Consider the following 17,858-nt stretch of genomic DNA (forward strand, 5'->3'; position numbering starts at 1 on the left):
GTAATTTGCTAAGCTGTATAATCAAGCACTGCAAACCTAAAAACTATAAACTATCATGTGCCGGCAACATGGATTAAACACTGGGTAAACTTTGAGATCTCATTAACCTCGATCGTAAATAAAATGTGAAGGAAAAGTTGTTTGAATGCAACTGTTTACCATGTTATGATGAAATGAAAGTTTAAGCATTAATTGTTTATTTTGGGAAACGGATAAATCTTTCAGAAGTTTGCCTTAATCAGCCAATCCAAAAAGCATAGAAGATATTGTCCAGAAACATAAACACTAAACAAAAAGATTGGAAAATATTACTTATTAGCTGTTTTTATTTCTTAATATGATATTAGTATGTGAATTTACAAGCATTACTTATGGACAAAGTTAAGTGAAACCCGATTTATCGAAAGCTTGTTTACGATATATCAAATACAGCTGTTCGTTTGTTTGATTAAGACTTCCCCACCTTATGTGGAAGGGAACACTTTTAAATGAATGAACAACTATGATATAAACAAGATTTTGATAAAACTGATTTGTTCGATAAGTGGAATACTAACCTTTGCTATTTATTAGTGGTATTACTCTTGGCGAAGCTGAAAGGACAAGCCATTAAAATCTAGCGAGGGTCAACTACCCACTCTGCTAGTTAGCGGGGTACCTCGCTACCCCTCCTACTCACACCCCTGTGATGCTCACTTTGCTTTTGGCTCGGATGGTGAACGGTTGTTGCCGCTCTTCATCCTCACCAAATTTTGGACTGCTATTAATGCTATTTTTGCTTATTCTCTTTTCAGTGTGTGTGTTTGTGTTGATTTCTGCTAGACATATGTACCTGCCCTGGACCTGAGGGCCCCTCCTGTTGTTCTTTCATTTCCACCGAGGATACGAATCCTCATACCCTTTGCCCTTCCTGCAGAGGTCAACCTGTGATGTAGGTAACAAGTCTTATGAGTGTCGGGAGTGATCTGCCTCCCAGTGGGAAAGGTCTAAGCGGGACTCTTCTCCTTTGAAGGTTTCTTCAAAGCAGAAGAAACCCAAGGCTTCTTCCGCTTTCCGACCTTCCTTCGAAGCTCGTGCTTGTTCGGTCTCCGAGGGAATGTCGAGTAGTAGCGCAGGCTATTTAACACTTGGGCAACCTCTGTACTGTAGAGACAGTCTTGCATCCCCTAGCAAAGCGGCGCTGCTTCTTCTCCCCAGGGGATTTCATGACTCCCTTTTTTCAGGTTTGATCATCCTTGGGGTTGCTGGGTCCGCTCTCCAAGGATGCCCTGCCACAGCTTCGCCGTGGCGCTAGCGTACAGTATTCATCGACGTCGTAGGTGGATCTTTTTACCCTCGTCAACGCTGTGGTATCAGAGGCGTCATCTGCCGTTGCCAAATACTGCCCTTCCCCCGCTGCCGAACATCCTTTGATGGGGAAGCAAAGTCCTAGGCGCGCGTCTCCTGAGAGTGTTTCTCTCCTTCGGAGGAGTTCACTCATAGAGACTCCTTCGGATGGCTGCTGAAGGTCAGCTTGCCGATCCACCGGCCCCTAGAGGGTATCACCTTGGGCGTCGTTTTCGACGTGCTCTCGCCCTCCTCTTCTCCTTAAAAGTGTGTTTACACCTTTGGTGAAGAGACGCCTCTTTGGCTCTTCAGCCTTGTCATCGCAGCCTTCCTCCGCAGAGAAGCCTCCTTGGCTCTTCAGCCTTGTCATCGCAGCCTTCCTCTGCAGAGAAGCCTCCTTGTCCATTGTCTTCTGGCTCTTGACTTTCACCTACCCCTGGACCATCTTCCAACGATGCTGCCGCTAGTCCACGAACTTTGGTTCTGGACTCAGCATCTGCGTGCGATCCCCTTCGGAGGATGTTCGTCCTAAAGGACGCATCCTCTCACCAGCTCAACATCCTACACGGTAATCTTCGACTCACTGATCACCTGTCCGTCCGTCTCCTGTCCTGTCTCCTTCATCTCACTGTCTGCCTACACATCAATTGCCCACACGCCAACCTTCCATGCGTTAACCTCATGCATGCCAATCGCCAACGCATTATTCGCCCGCACGCCATTCTCTGACGCAACATTTGCCAGCACGTCCTTCACCTGCACGCCATTCATGTGTGCACTCCTCTCCAACTCGTCAAGAGGATCCTCCTCGTCACGCTCCTCCAATCATCGCTCACCAATGCGTCATTCGCCAGCGCGCCAAGCTCCTGCAAAGCTCCGTTCGCCCAGACAACTCTCTGCTACAAGCCGTCATTCACCTGAATACGCAACTGCTGCCCCTCGCCAAACCTCTAGGAGATCCCTTGAGGTTTCTGCCGTTGATGATCACCAACTCTCTTCACAGCAAGTCTCCTAATTGTCAAAGCGCGTGCACGTCAACGAACTGCCAGGCAGATCATCCTCATCATCAAGTATCGCCTGCCCGTCAACAACCAACAACATGTCAGCCTGCCCCTAACACGCCAACGGTCGCCAGCTAGGTAACCTTCTCCAGCTCACCAGTTCACGCCAACAAGCCAACGTGTCAGCAGTCGCCAACACGCCAGCGGTCACCAACGCTACTACCCTCGCCAACACGTAAACACGTGCCTACTTCCTCGAGCTCCCATCTTCAAGCGCAGAGCAGAGTAGACAACGCTTGCCAACGCATGATAATGCATTTCTACCCCGGCAGACACAGGCAGGTTTGGATATACTTCATCCTCCTCCGACTTAAAGGAAATCACACCATCTATCGGAGTTTAAGACGGAACAGGAACAGAAAGGTAGGTGTTCGCCCTCCAGACCATCGGTCCTCTCACCAGGAAGGGCAGAGTCGTTTCCCACAGGTCTCTGTCGCATCATTCCCTTAACCACAAATGCATTACAGCACTCCTGGGGAGTTCCAAGATCCCAAAAATTCCAGCAGCAAAGGTGGACCCATGGTATCAGACAGCTCCAGAAGAGAATCCTCCCTTTCCCTTTAAGGGATTTTCCAGACAGCGCCAGTGTCAGCAAGCATTCTTGATTCGGTGCCATTGTCAGGGCAGTAGTGCAAGCTTTCGAGCCCGCCTTCTCAGCTCGCTCTTCAGAGCTTGTGCTTGCCTTCAACATCATTCGGCACTACCAGAGTCCCAGCAAAGGACCTCAGCTGCCTTGCCCCTTTAGAGGAAAAGAGGAGTCTCAGATACCATCACATATTCTAGGGTGAAACTGACCGCTGTGCGACCTTCAACAACAAGGTCAAATCTCCCTGGTACTCCACCCAGACGCTCTCCTGACTCACCGCCTCCCCAGTTGAGGGATCCTCTTGAGAAGCTTGTGTCAGTCTCCTCCATTCCACCTTCGGAGGAAGACTCCCTTCGCGTAGAGAGCAATCCACCACCAGTATGAACCAGGAAGGATAGACCTTCCAGGCCTTCCGTGTTGGAGTTGTACCTTCTACCCCACAAGGAGTCGAAGGATACTGAGACTTCCAAAGTCCTCCACAAGAACTTCCAATCCCATAAGAACTGTCAGTCTATTTAGGGATGTCCACGACCCACCCCGAGACGAGCTCGCAGTAGAGGATGAAGGAGACTTCGCTGCCAGTCCCACCTCAGAGGGGGAACAGAAAAAGTCAGACCATGCGTTCTCAATGGGTTAGCCGACCCAGAGATTAACACACACACACACACACCCCGAGGTCAAAAACAGTCCTAGACTGTGTCTTTGGCACTAAGAACCCCTCAAAGTCCTGTGCAGCCTTGCCCTGGTCTCAGGGCCTGAAGAGTGCCTGGGCTAAGATCGCCCTACAACTTTCGGATTTCTCCTCCTTCCTTTGTTCGGGCTCCTATGCCATGCTCCAGCAAAGGAGATACTGCGAGGTCTTGGACGAGCCCCGACTAGCTCTTCCACCCCACCACTCCCTGGAAGAGCTGACCAAGGGAGTCTCTCTAGAGAGACTCCAATCGTCAGGTCGCGTTCTCGGCGACAGAGATCCTCAATCAAGAGAAAGTCATGAAGTATGCCATGCTGGCTACTTCGTAGATAGATCTTTGGTTGAAGTCCTTGGGAATCTTGGTACGGACCGATGATTTTTCCAAGGAAAATACCAGGAAGGTTATGGAAACCTTCCTCTACTCTGGTACTTGTACGATCAAGTTCCTAGCCCACCAAGTTTTAGACTTGTGGGCTAAGCTTCGAGACACCGTATCAGTGAGATTCCATCAGCAGGACCCTAACGCCAATATTGCTAGGCTCAGGAACTTGTATCTTGAGGGGTCCTCATTGCTTGAGCCAAGGGACGTGGAGCAGGCTGCAGAAAGGTGGAAGAAGTCCCACCACGACTCTCTCCTCCACTGGCCCTCAACATCTTGGCCCTACAAACCACCAGCTCCTCAGCAGCCAAACCCAACCAAGACCTCGACAAGTAAGCCAACAGTGAAGAAAACAGTGTCTAAAGAGCCCTTTCTGACCAAAGATGAGAAAGGCACAAAGTCCTCCAGGGGAGGAAAATATCCTAGAGGGAGTGGCCGTGGCCACAAATGCTAGGATACACACTCCCCCTGCTTGTCAACCAGTGAGGGAATACCTGCAAAGTTGCTGGAACAGGTGGAAGCAACACAGGGCCGATCCCTGGACAGACTCCATGATTCGTTCAGGGTATCGCATCCCGTTCATGTCATCTCTCCTTCTCCTAATCAAGGATCCAGTATCGAGAGACTCCTTTGTGATGGGATCAGCAGTGGGGCTAGCCCTTCGGACAGAAGTCCAGACCATGTTGGAGAAGGGCGCTCTCCTAGAGGTCCTCGACAACTCCCCATGCTTCTTCAGTCGATTCTTTCTTGTGAAAAAGACATCTGGAGGCCGGAGACCAGTTATTGACCTCTCACCTCTGAATGAGTTTGTCAGACAAACTCCGTTCAGCATGGAGATGGCAGACACGGTCAGGCAAGTGGTAAGACCACAGAACTTATTGTGCACACTGGACTTAAAGGACGCGTACTTCCAGATCCCAATCCATCCGTCTTAAAGGAAGTACCTGAGATTCAGCTTAGACAACAGGAAATACCAGTTCAGGGTACTAAGCTTCAGTCTTTCCACAGCACCCCAAGTGTTCACCAGAGTGTTCGACCAAGTGTCAACTTGGGCACACAGGATTGGTATCCGTCTCCGTTATCTGGATGACTGGCTGATCCTAGCAGACTCAGTGGCAACCCTTCTTCAACACTGAGACAAACTTCTGAGGCTTTGCCAAGATCTGAGGATCATGGTAAACCTCGAGAAGTCCTCCCTGCTTCTTACTCAGTGACTGGTATACCTAGGTCTGCTCATAGACACCAATCTCCACAAAGCCTTCCCATGAGACGACAGGATAATGAGGCTGAGAAAGGTCGCAATACCCTTTCTCAGCCGAGAAGAACTCCCAGCCCAGATGTGGCTGTCTCCTTGGACACATCATCTTTGGCCTGTCTAGTTCCCAACGGCAGCCTCAGGATTCGATCCCTCCAGTGGCGGCTCATATTTAGGTGGAATCAAGCCTTTGACTCACAGGACACTCTGATCCCCATGGGACCAGGGGAATGGACGGACCTCAAGTAGTGGGTGGCAGACGAGAATCTGCGGAAGGACGTAGCTCTACTCGTCCTCCCCCGGACATGATGCTGTTCTCAGATGCTTTAAAAGAACGGTGGGGAGGGCCACCGTGGTGCACCACACGACCTTAGGCCTTTGGTCAGAGTCAGAAAAATACTTCTGCATAAATCTCTTAGAGATGAAGGCCGTCTTTCTGGCCCTTCAACAGTTCCATCAGTTCCTGGCGGGCCACTCAGTGGTGGCGATGAACAATAACACCAAGGTAGTGGCTTACATCAACAAGCAAGGAGGTACTTTTTCGAAGCCCATATCCCATCCAGCAGTAGAGATACTGAGATGGGCCGAGATTCATTCAATACCACTATTAGCATGCTTCATTCCAGGCTAGAGGAATATGCTCGCCGACAACCTGAGTAGAGCATCTCAGAGAGTGAGTACCAAATGGTCTTTGGATCATCTAATAGCCAACAAAGTCCTGACTTTATGGGGTTCTCAGCCGGGGGATCTCTTCGCAGCGGCCCTAAACTTCAGGCTCCCGTTTTATTGCTCTCCAGTCTCAGACTCCAAGGCTCTCTGGCAATATGCATTCCAACAACGGTGGTACAACATTGACGGGTATACCTCTCCTTGTTCTGTCTGATGAGGAAGGTATTAACAGGGCCAGAACATCGGTCAACCTCTCAATGACCTTCATAGGTCTGCTATGGCATCATGCGGAATGGTTTCCGGACCATTTGCAACTACTGACAGAGCCTCTAAGAGAATTCCCTCCACAAGACAATCTACTCAGATAACCACACATCAACATCTACCATAAAGCTGTAACTTCATTACGACTTCACGCCTGGAGACTATCCAGCATCTCCTCACTCAGAGAGGATTTTTGAAACAAGTTGCGAACAGGATGTCTGGATATCTGTGGAAATCATCAGCAGCTGTCTACCAGGCAAAGTGGAATATTGTCTGGTTGGTGTCGTGGAAGGGGCATCTCTCCACTCGATGCCACTATTCCAGCGATAGCGGAGTTCTTCGGGTATTTGCTTGAAGAAATCCGGCTTTCAGTCTCGGCGGTAAAAGGCTATCACTCAGCCTTAAGTCTCGCTCTCAGACTGAATGGAATGGACATTTCCTTATCGCTAGAACTTTCCTTACTCATATGGAGTTATAAACTTACCTCTCCTCAGTCGGAAGTGAGATCTCCCCCCTGTAACGTGGTTCGAGTTCTCTGGTCTCTAAAGAGGCCGTCTTATAAACCATTAAGCCAGGCAACAGATTGCCACCTGACTTGGAAGACGGTGTTCCTGCTTGCTTCGTTATCAAAGTCAAGTCTTTTGCAACATTAACTGCCTTTATCACTTCTTTGTTCTTGAGGAAAGTTGAAATTCTTGATTTGGAAATGCCATACTGTGCGGCTTTCAGTCTCGGCGGTAAAAGGCTATCGCTCAGCCTTAAGTCTCGCTCTCAGACTGAATGGAATGGACATTTCCTCATCGCTAGAACTTTCCTTACTCATATGGAGTTACAAACTTACCTCTCCTCAGTCGGAAGTGAGATCTCCCCCCTGTAACGTGGTTCGAGTTCTCTGGTCTCTAAAGAGGCCGCCTTATAAACCATTAAGCCAGGCAACAGATTGCCACCTGACTTGGAAGACGGTGTTCCTGCTTGCTTCGTTATCAAAGTCAAGTCTTTTGCAACATTAACTGCCTTTATCACTTCTTTGTTCTTGAGGAAAGTTGAAATTCTTGATTTGGAAATGCCATACTGTGCAGCGAGATCCGAAACACGAATGCCATTTTCAAATTTGGCAATTATTTCCCTTTTTAGTTCAATTGTCATTCTCACGGTCTTCCTCTTTGCTTTCTATTCACTTCTGGCATTCTTTGGACCCTTTATGAATGCTCAGTTAATAGAAAAAGCAAAAAAATTCAGATTAGAGCAATTTAAAATGCAAGGGAACATGTGTCTTCCTTCGATGGCAGGCTGGGTCAAACTGACACCATGAAGTTGGCTTGGGATGCTGTTCGGGTCGACTCAGCTGGTAGAGTTCCGAAAAGTTGTTCGAATTAGGTGACATTTTGAACTCAAATTTTTAGGTCGAATACCAATTTGTTCGAGTACCGAAGTTCCACTGTACGCAAATTTATGACCGCGTGAACAGAGTTTTCAACATTTGCGTGAACTTTCATCCCAGCGAATTTAAATGATACCATAGTATTTCACTACAGTATAAGTATTGTATTGGGAAACAAGCAAACTTTGGTGAGCACGTAGGAATGTATTTCAGTGTTTATAATTGAAGTCAATGAGCTTCGATGAACGAATTTTTCTTGACAAATAGAAACGAACTCATTCGTGTAAAGGGGCATTAGTGTTTTCAGATAATTTAGAATATTATTGGGTGCAATATTGAAGACACAATATGCCCATTTTATATCCATTAAGAGAAGAGAAGCAATTGCATTAAATTTTTATGCTGTAGAAGATGTCTGCTACAGTACAATTAAAGATTTACTGAAGAGGAGCTGGAATTTTCATTATCAAATTTTAGTTCAATGGCTCTTGGTAAAGATAATATAAATTTTAATATGATAAGAATTAATTAAAGTTTTATACTCCTCTTAGTACCAAACATCTATTTTCAAAGGCATGGAAACTTGCAGTAGTATCCCAGTAATCCAAGCAATTACTGACCAATTTTTCTGACAAGTTGTGTTTACAAATTACTGGCAAAAAGGTAGATTAATTATAGATTGAATTGTTGTTTACATCTTAATAGCATTTAGTCAGCTTCACAATTTACCTCTGAAACAGAACTGCCCAGCTTGAATGAACTCCCTTTTACACTTGGAAAATTATATACCGGGTACATAGAAGTTTAGAGAGAAAGCAATTCACAGTAGCATTATTTTTTTACTTTCAGAGAGCATACGGTATTACTCAAAGGTATTCAGTACTAAAATCCTTTAATCATAACTGTTTTTTTTAGGAAACCTGCCAATTTCCAATAGAGATTTTATGGGTGGAAGAACATTGCAATTTCATTTATCTATCTATCAAGACATTTCCCTAATTTTAGGGGTAGCCAACATAAGAAAAAAAAAGGGACTTTGCTTCTCTTTGTTCCTCCCAGCCTGACGAGGGATTCAGCCAAGTTTGGTTGGTACTGGTAAGGTGCCACAGCCCAACTTCTCCCGTTATCCACCACAAATGAAGTTTTATGTGCTGAATCCCATACTGCTGCTACCTTAGCGGTCACCAAGGTGACCAGAGCAAGCAGCAGGGTCTATCAGAACTGCGTCATAATCGCTCACCATTCATTCCTATTTCTAGCATGCTCTTTTGCCTCTCTTACATCTATCCTCCTATCACCTTGAGCTTTCTTCACTCCTTCTATCCACCCAAACCTTGGCCATCCTCTTGTATTTCTCCCATCAACTCATGTATTAGCCACCTTTAAGCAGACAGCCATTTTCCATTCTCTCTACATGGCCAATGCACACTCGAGGTCTCAGACTTTATAGTGGATCCTTTAGATCATCCAAAATATCTCAAATTGAAATTGGGGGGCTACCTTTGTCCTTGCATCAGGATTTTGTAACACTGCAAAGTGCTATGAAAAGCTTATCCACCAGTTCTCCAACAACAAAGCTCTATAACCAATACGATGTATTTATAAATATTCATGAACCTCCTTCTCCAATTACAGTAATTTGGCTATTACAATCAACAAACATCAGGATGACCTTCATTCAACCATGAAATTTTTTTTATTCCAAACATTATTCATGTATATTTTGTATCTAGAAATATTTTTCTAGTGATTTGACAAATTTTAAGTTTTACAGTAGTTACAATATCTAATTACATATATATATTTATATAATGGATAAAAACCTATATTAAAAGATACCCTTTAATTTTCTAGAATGGATTATTGCGATTGCATGGAAAGTCAGTGTGGTTCAGGCGAAGACAAGGTTTATTTGACCATGCGAAGATGCTCCATTATCTAGATACTGCAATATCCAGAGAAGGGATTGATTCCTTGAATTTTGATCAATTGAAGTCTGTAAGTAGATCTCATACTTTTAAATATGTAAAGCACTGTCTTATCATTAGTTTCAAAACCCCATTAATTATATATGCCTCATTTCTGCAATGCAGTAGTACCCTGCCTCCCTGAACCAGTATTAGTCAAAATTCATTAAATATTTAAAGTGAATGTTCCTTGCTGTGAATGGTAATCCCACTCCCTCCCCAGTTTTCCTTTGAATTGAAAATAAGTGAGCTTGAGGGGCTGGGCAGACACTCCTTATACAGTATGATTAAATGGCTTGGTCTCATTCATGTCTTAATTTTATCGGGATTTACATCTATGCTCATTTTGCTGAAGCCTGACATGGTCCCTGCTGGAGATGTGTGAAATGTGCCTAGACTGGTTTCATGAACATCGTCCTTTAGGTAAGGTGTTTTCATTGTGAAGCTGGACAGCTTTTGAATCATTTACTAAGGATTTAACAAGATCTCATACCTGTCAAAGTATCTTCACTTATGCTTTTGCCCACATCGAGTAATGATACACCCTTAAGAGAACTTTTAATTTATTTTTCTTTCAGGAAGTGAATGCTGGTAATTGATTGAGATTGTGAAGGAAGACGCTCAATCATGAGAGGATGGATTTTACATCTTTTTTTTCTTTCGTTTTCATGAAATCAGCTGTAGAACCACAGTGCTCTTGCTAGCGGTATGATTGTTCACAATCTACCCCGAGTGCAGGTTGTGGCCTCCTGACGGTGATAAGCGTATGCTTTGAGAGGGAGGAAGAGAACTTTGCTTCTTTCTTTCACTCATTGGGTGCATGTGCTATTGCTTACCCCCTTGGCTCAATCACCGAATCAGTGGTCTTTTAGGTGCTGGTGGTGTGTCAGGTTCCTCCTGTGTTCGCTGCACCCCTTTTGAAGTTGGAGGCTCCTCTCCATTTGTGTTACCGCTGAAGACGAGTATGACCTAAGGAATGTTTTGCCTCCTTACGTCTTTTACGGTGGCTTCCCAGTGCCAGTGTCGTCTAAAGTGATGCCAGTGGTGAAGGGCATGTCAATGTGTCACCACTGTCTGCATTCTCAGTGATGTCTACAGTACAGAAAGTCCTCAACTTGCAAACTTGATAGATTCCAAGGAACTGTTTGTAAGTAGAATCTTGTTAAATTTTGGCCTAGACCCTAGGGTAAGCTTCACTTAACTCCCATGCCAACAATTTTCAGCTGCAAAGGTCAACAAATAGTCTCGTTTCATATTGCAAATATCGTTCTGCTTACTGCATTAAATTATATAATATTGTTTTATTATAGTATTCCATTATGAGCTTTAGATACAATATTTGAGATAAATGAGTTTATTTGGATTTGTGTTTGTATCTCCTAATGTTTGTAAGTTGAGGACCTTCTGTAGTTCACCCTACTTTAGGTCCCCGCCAATAAAATGATGTGTTCCCCTGGTGCAGGCAGGTGATATGGTTGGTTCCCTATGCATCTCCCTGACCAGGTCACCCCTACTTCCCTTTCCCTGTGCTTCAGGCCAATCCTTATGTCTGGGGGGATCTGGGGCTTTTGCTCCCCTGTAAGTGTGACCTCTCTTCCCAAGATAGTGTTCTCCAGTGTTGTGGTTCCTGTTGGAGCAACCCCTGTTGTTTCTTCCCTTGGAGAAGCATCATTTTCTGGGTTTCTCAGACTTTGACTCCTCTTTTTGCAGAGCCTGAGGGAAGGGTTGGAAAGAGGAATAAACGTGAGCATTCTTCTTCCTCAACCAACTCTTTTCCTCGCCATCCTCTTTGGCTTCTGAATGTTCACTTCTTAGAGGAGGAAGTCGAGGAAGTCGTGGTAGCTATAGTCGTTTGAAGGGCTTCTTTTGACATCACCTCTCTTGGGATGCTGGTCGGCACGAGAGTAGCTACAAACCCTGTGGGGAAGGTGCCATGGCCCTATGTTTCAGACTCCCAGGGCCAATGCACAGAGACAGGTTTAGGCCCCCCAGGGTAGCCATACAGGACTGGTGTTAAAGCTCCATGTTTAAACTACCCTGGGTTGATGCTCGGGTCTGGGACCGAGACTTTCAGCCTCCGGTACAGCTCTGGTCACTGGCTATCTCAGTAGCCAAACAGGATAAGTGTTATGACCCTGTTATTCCGCCTCCCCCCAGGGCCATTGTATAGGGCTGGAGTCCAGACCACTCAGGTATTGCCTGCCTCTAAGGCACAGGACCTAACACTGGTGCTGAAGGAGACAGATAATTCTAGGACAGTACTTTGACTGACACCTATGCACACTTTCGATAGTGCATTGGTAGGAGGAAGAATAGCAGAGATCCATCCTCGGTCATTGGGTAGCACCCCATTCCTAGACATGTTACCTCAAAAATATCCCAGTCATTTCGGAACTCTGTTACAGGCTTCACAAGGAAGGCATCCAGGCTTTTCCTAGACTCTGGCAGGACCGCTCACTACTTCCCAGAAGGAACAGGAGCATGCAGCTTTTGAGTTACCCTACATGTTTCTTCCAGGCAGTGGGGAGCGGAAGAAAAGGGTTATGCTTCGTAGCTTTCACCCCAATTTTTTCCTTTTCATCTGAGAGTAGGGGATTGCTTGTCGTGCCTTTGGCAAATCAGTAGAAGCCTAGGTGAGTCTTGGGGAGCATTAATCATTTGGAATGAGTGCTTGTTACCTTCTTCAGTCTTTTGTGCCCCCCCCCCCTTTTTTCCCTTTTGCCAGTAGAGTGCGCATCCATTTTTCATATCCCCAAGAACCCTGGCCTTACAGACAAGGTAGGAGGGATGTTGGAATGGATCACTTGAAGTATTTCATCAGAGGAAGACTACTTCCTTTTAGTGGATCTGAAAAATACATACTTTTAGTACAAGTGCATCAGTCCATCATTACTGTATCTCCCATCTGCTATGGTTTGATATGCCAGTTTAGGTCTCTGGGATTCAAACTGGTTACTGCTCCTCAGCTGTTCATTCACATGTTCACCTGGGTAGTAAATTGCTGGCCACATCAAGGCATACGTACAACTATGGATGTATCCCTTGAGTGGGTGATCCTGACCTCCTTCATGTGGCAGTAGCAACAGGATCTAGTTTGACTTTCCATAACCGACAAAAAGTTGAATCCATGGCCCAAAGCGAGGTTTAAGCACTTGGGCATGCTGATAACAGTGAAATTCAATCAGTTAGACAATCACATCAGTAAGCCTAAGGAGGTAGTGTGTCCGTCCTATCCTACAGAAGTACCACGGCATGGGCAGAATATTTTCAGCCACTGTTCCTTGCTGGAGAAGCTTGTTCCTCAATCGAATGCCTTCACCAGAGATACTTCAGATCCTGTTGGAAGAATTTCTGGTTAGACTCCAGGGATTGCCACCTCTCTTCGTGCTGGCGTGACTGGAGTCATGTGTTAATCTCACCTGTTGGCTGATGAGGAACCTTCATAGGGAAGTCTCACTTAACTCTGCCTCCTGACATGCAAATGTGCTCAGATGCGTCGAAGGAGGAGAGGGGAGCGTGCCTGAACGACATGTTGTCTCAACAGAGTTGTCAGATGAAGAAGTGTCCATCTGATGTACTGTGACCAACAGCATTTATAGTACTACAATCCTTCCAAGAACATTGAGGAGGCATCCGGAGGGTTGTTGCTACAACACCATGTTAGCTTATGTCTAGGTCTACAAGATGATGAAGCAGATGCATTTTGGGATGACATTCAATGCCAGATAGTTAGATAGTTGACAGCCAGTCATGAGGAATAGGCTAGCAGACACACTTAGTCACTAAGGAAGGTTGTAGGGTCAGTGTGTTCCATACATCCAGGCATAACGGAGAGGCTTGAGGTTGGAGGGTTGTTCGAGGATCAATTTGTTCACCATACGGCTAGACAGGAAGTTCCCATGATTTCCTCCCCACCCCAAATCTAACCCCATGGTCTATATTGGAAGTCTCCTTCCAACACCCATGAGATCATTTGGATGATTACGTCCCATCTCTGTTCAACTCTAGTTCATCAGTTAATCCACTGTGTGGGATTACGCTGGAATTCAGGTTGATTCAGGTGGCTCCCAGACAGCCTCATGCCGAATGGTTTACCGTTCTTCCTTGTTAAGATCCGAGAGGAACTCCTGGGTCATTCTTTATGATGGATTTCATAGAGGGGATTATTCTTAAGTCGGATCATCTGTAGACCAGATCACGGAGTTCTTTGTGTTCCTGGCTGGGAGAAGCTCCTCTTAGTAGCGGCCGTCAAGACTACCACTCATAATTTTGAGCATGGTCTTTTGGTGGAAGGGGATAGACCTTTCCTTCTCATTGGAGTTGCCTATGCTTTGGAGTTACTTCTAACAGTCTTGCTATTCTTGATACCTTGTTTAAGCCTTTGAGAAGGCCTCAGTCAAGGTTTTGAGTCACAAGATTGTCAGCGAAGAGATTAGGCAAGTGATAATGATCTCTGTGCCTTAGCCTCTGACTCTGAGGTGCAGGAGCTGCTTAGTTTAGTGCCAGGGCACATTGCCAAATTTGGATCCTGCGGGGAAATGACCCCAGGTTGGAGTCCTTCTCTATCCCATCTTTACATGAAGCGTGGAATGGCACAGAGAGAAGAGGCCTTTTGCCTTGTGAAGGCTCTTTAGTGCTATCTAAAGAAGACCTGACACCTCAGACCTGAGTGTCGACAACCCTTCCTTAGCCCAGGCAGAATCAAGAAAGAGGTATATAGAACATGATCTTTTTCGAACTGTTAGTGTCTATTTGTAATGCATATGCCTCGACTCCTTAGAGAGAGTAGGTTCCCTCTAGGCCCGCCCTTATCTTCAAGAGAGGGTTGAAAGTTGGGGTGTCTATGCACCAGACCCTCTTCATGGCCTTTATTTTACAAGAGTACCCATAAGGCCCTTGATGCCTTTGCGCTTTGTCTTGTGTGGTTGCTCAATTAATGGTATAGCTAGGCCAGATCCCTTACAGTATGGTAAGCATCTTGTCTATGGTAAAATATAGGTATAAGTCTGGAATAGAGGCAGAATGACTAGCTCTTCTCCTCTATTCTATCTGGTCCTATCGTGGGAACAAAGTGGTTGAAGCATCACTCACTGGATCTGACTTGATGCTGGTGAACTACACTTCTGAGCTCCAGTCTTTAGAACCTAAAGAAGTTCCCTCTGTCCTCCCTAGACAGGGGGACTATGGTCATCATAAGCCAATTATATTATTCCGGACTGCGTTTCCCTTTAGGGGAAAGGGATTCCTCCTATGACCATGTACCAATCTTCTTGGATAGGCCAGACCCTAGCAACTTATTCATCCCAATGATGGACAGATAGGAGGTTACTGGAGTCATCTACTTAGCTCCTTTATGTGACAAGGTAGATGAATATTTCCAGGAAAGAAAAAGAACCTGCCAGTTCGGTTCTACGGGGACTTCCGACCCATCAAGCCGTGAGTCTCCCTACCTAAAGGACTCTTATTCGTGTAGGAGCAAATCACGAATTTTTTAAAAAGTTATTTGCATTTTTCCTAGCTATACAAAACTTACTCCTTTAAATTATACTTCCCTCCTCAACCACCCCTCTCAGTCCTGGGCCAAAATGTCATAAGTGAAGAGACTTTGACAGTTAAGGAGATGGGGCTCCTCGCCCTCACGAACATTTGTCAAGTAACTGCTCGTTAAATGACTCAACGGTCTTCGAACTTCACTCTGAAAACATACTTCCCACCTAAAGGACTCAGGTTTGTATAGCTGAAAAAATTAAAATTACTTTAAAAATGTGTAATTTTGTATTCTGATGAAAGCATAGAAAAATTTTTTATTGCAGATTGCCTTTGAAGTCTTTTAGGATTCCTTGTTTGGCGTTCCGTACCCTTGGTAGTGGCATCCAGACCAATTTGGGTGTAATAATACTTTTGCCTCCAATGCCTATCTTCAAGCTTGCTTTTTTGTGTTCAATGTTAACTCTCACTTGGTTTATCTTTGTTGGGGCTTTCAAACTGTACAGACTTGGCTCTACGTTGAGCAGTTCCAAAAACTGATGCCATTGTTCCAGCCACAGCTATGGTAGCTGATTGACTCTTCTGTTATTGAGCTACATTCCTGGTTTTACCCTGGCTGCTGCCAGTCCATCAGATGTAATTACCAACCCTCTTAAATAAAAGATTCACTTCTGCTTAAGATTTTCTTCTACTTTTGTTGAGCTAGTAGAGCTGTCTTTGCTGAGATAGGAAGACACTGTCAATCCCTGTCACCACTGCTTCCCTTGATTGGGCAAGTGGAAGCAGAAATCTTCCTTCCCCGTTGGCGAGTAAAGACATGCCTTTGATTCATTTATGTCCACTTCTAGAAGTCCCTCATGCAGCCATTTCAATTATCATTGTCTGACTGGCATTATTCCAGGAATGCTCATAGGTCTTACCCCTCCAGGAATATTAATAGTCTCACTCCAGGATGTGATCTAAGATATTTTTTGAGAAATTGATAAGAGGTGATGACTCCTTGTGCCTTAATGACATCAGAGGATTTTTGGGGATAAGTTCATGACAAGCCAGCGATTGGTTCCCTACTGGTGGAAAATCACGCAATGGAGTCTCCTCTCCGAGTTGTTCTCATTCAGTTCTTTAAGAATGACCATAGTTACTATTATTTCTCGGGTTTTTCCAATGGGGAAGATAATTCAGAACTTTCTGAACATGATCAAATGGGTCAAGCTGTTTAGGAAATCAATAGGTCTGTCATCTGACAAGTGGATAAATCTTTTAGGAATTATGGCCTCTCGGGAAAAATTCATCCTTCATGCTTGACTAATGGTGGTGCCTTTTCAATAACTTTGGATTTGGAACAGATCAAAGGAAATGAAAAATGTTGATTTCTATCCATCAAGAGTAGGTTGAATCTTCTCTAAGCGAGTCATGTTATTGGTTCTGGATCTTTATTTTGTGATCTCTCTCTCTGGCAAGATGGGGTGCTACTTTGGAGATTTGTCATCTAACGGAAACTTGGTTGTCTGCAGAGTTGTAATATCACACAAATTACGTAGAGTTACTAGGGGTATTCAGGACACTAGTTCTTTTATAAGAGCTGTGTGTTTGGACAATCTGGCCAATTTTGCATACACAGTATCAATAATCAAAGAGACATCGTCAAGAATACTTTGTCTTTGCTTAAACGTTTACAGTATATCGAGGCAGATCTTTATTTCATGTTTTATTCCAAGGAAACAAAATGTTTGGATGGATCAATATAGCAGGAAAGACTAATTGTGACTAACAGAATGGTCTCTGCCTCTGTTTTTTTTTAGCTTGTTAAAGGAAGCTCATCTAAAGTAGGACATAGGTTACAGTAATTGTTTATTGTAAATCCTCATGTATTGTGTAAATTTTGTGAAAGGTAGGCTGTACACAGTCCTTCCCTTCTTTTTGAGGTGATGTTCATGCTCTTTCAATTGAGAAGACAATGGACTTCACTCGAGGTGGGATGCTGCTTGCACCGTAGTAGTATCTTTTCCTCGGTAGTGAGTTATCCGATTTGAACCAATGGTCGCCCTTACCTGTGTCCGATAATGAAGCAGAGTAATGAGAAACTTGATCTTCCTCATTTCTGTTTTCCTGAGGCTAAACTAACTAGTTTAGCTTTTTGATCTCATGAAATAAAAGCTCTCTCGATGGACCTTGAAGCTTATGGAGGTGTAGACACAAATGGTATTTTTCCTTTGTGTTTTATAAAAACTGCAGATTTCTTAGCTCCAAAGTTATCTGTTATTTTGCACAAGTTAGCAGGAAGAGGAGCTTTTAGCACTTTTTTGGAGAATTAGTAATGTTACTGCACTATGTAAATGTTTGTGGTAGCTTAAGTCCAAATGATTACTGCCCAATTTCCGTAACACCCATAATTAGATATCTAAAAGTTTTTTAATGTCTTTTGGCAAAACGTCTTAATAGCAATCATCTGTTCCCTAGTTTGCAATTTGGTTTTCATGAAGGCCGTGGAGCATGTGATGCCCTTCTTACAATCTCCAATGCTGTACAGAAATCCCTTGATTGTGGTCAGGAAGTTTGTATGATTGGCCTTGATTTTAATGCTGCCTTTCACTGTGTTAATCGTTAGGCCCTTGTTTTCAAACTCAGACAATTGGGAGTGGGTGGGTTGTTTCTTAGCTTTATTATTGAATTTTTAAGCAATAGATGGCAAAGAGTTGATGTTGATGGGCACCATAGCGAATAGAGGAATGTGATATCTGGTGTTCCTCAGGGTAGTGTTCATGGCCTATTACTTTTCATACTATATACAC

General features: G+C 44.6%; 1 protein-coding gene across 2 annotated transcripts in view; it reads left to right on the forward strand.

The window, feature by feature from the left end:
• LOC137620681 (LETM1 domain-containing protein 1) overlaps positions 1-17,858 on the forward strand; it is a 113,155-nt gene that overhangs the window by 93,678 nt on the left and 1,619 nt on the right. Inside the window, exon 6 of one of the 2 annotated variants that reach the window (XM_068351026.1) lies at positions 9,467-9,610. The exons of the other annotated variant lie outside the window; for it this stretch is intronic. Within the exon in view, the coding sequence (XP_068207127.1) occupies positions 9,467-9,610 (144 nt within the window). The remainder of the gene's footprint in view (positions 1-9,466; positions 9,611-17,858) is intronic. 2 annotated transcript variants of the gene reach the window in all.

Source organism: Palaemon carinicauda, chromosome 27, assembly GCF_036898095.1.
Source record: "Palaemon carinicauda isolate YSFRI2023 chromosome 27, ASM3689809v2, whole genome shotgun sequence".
Lineage (NCBI taxonomy): Eukaryota > Metazoa > Arthropoda > Malacostraca > Decapoda > Palaemonidae > Palaemon > Palaemon carinicauda.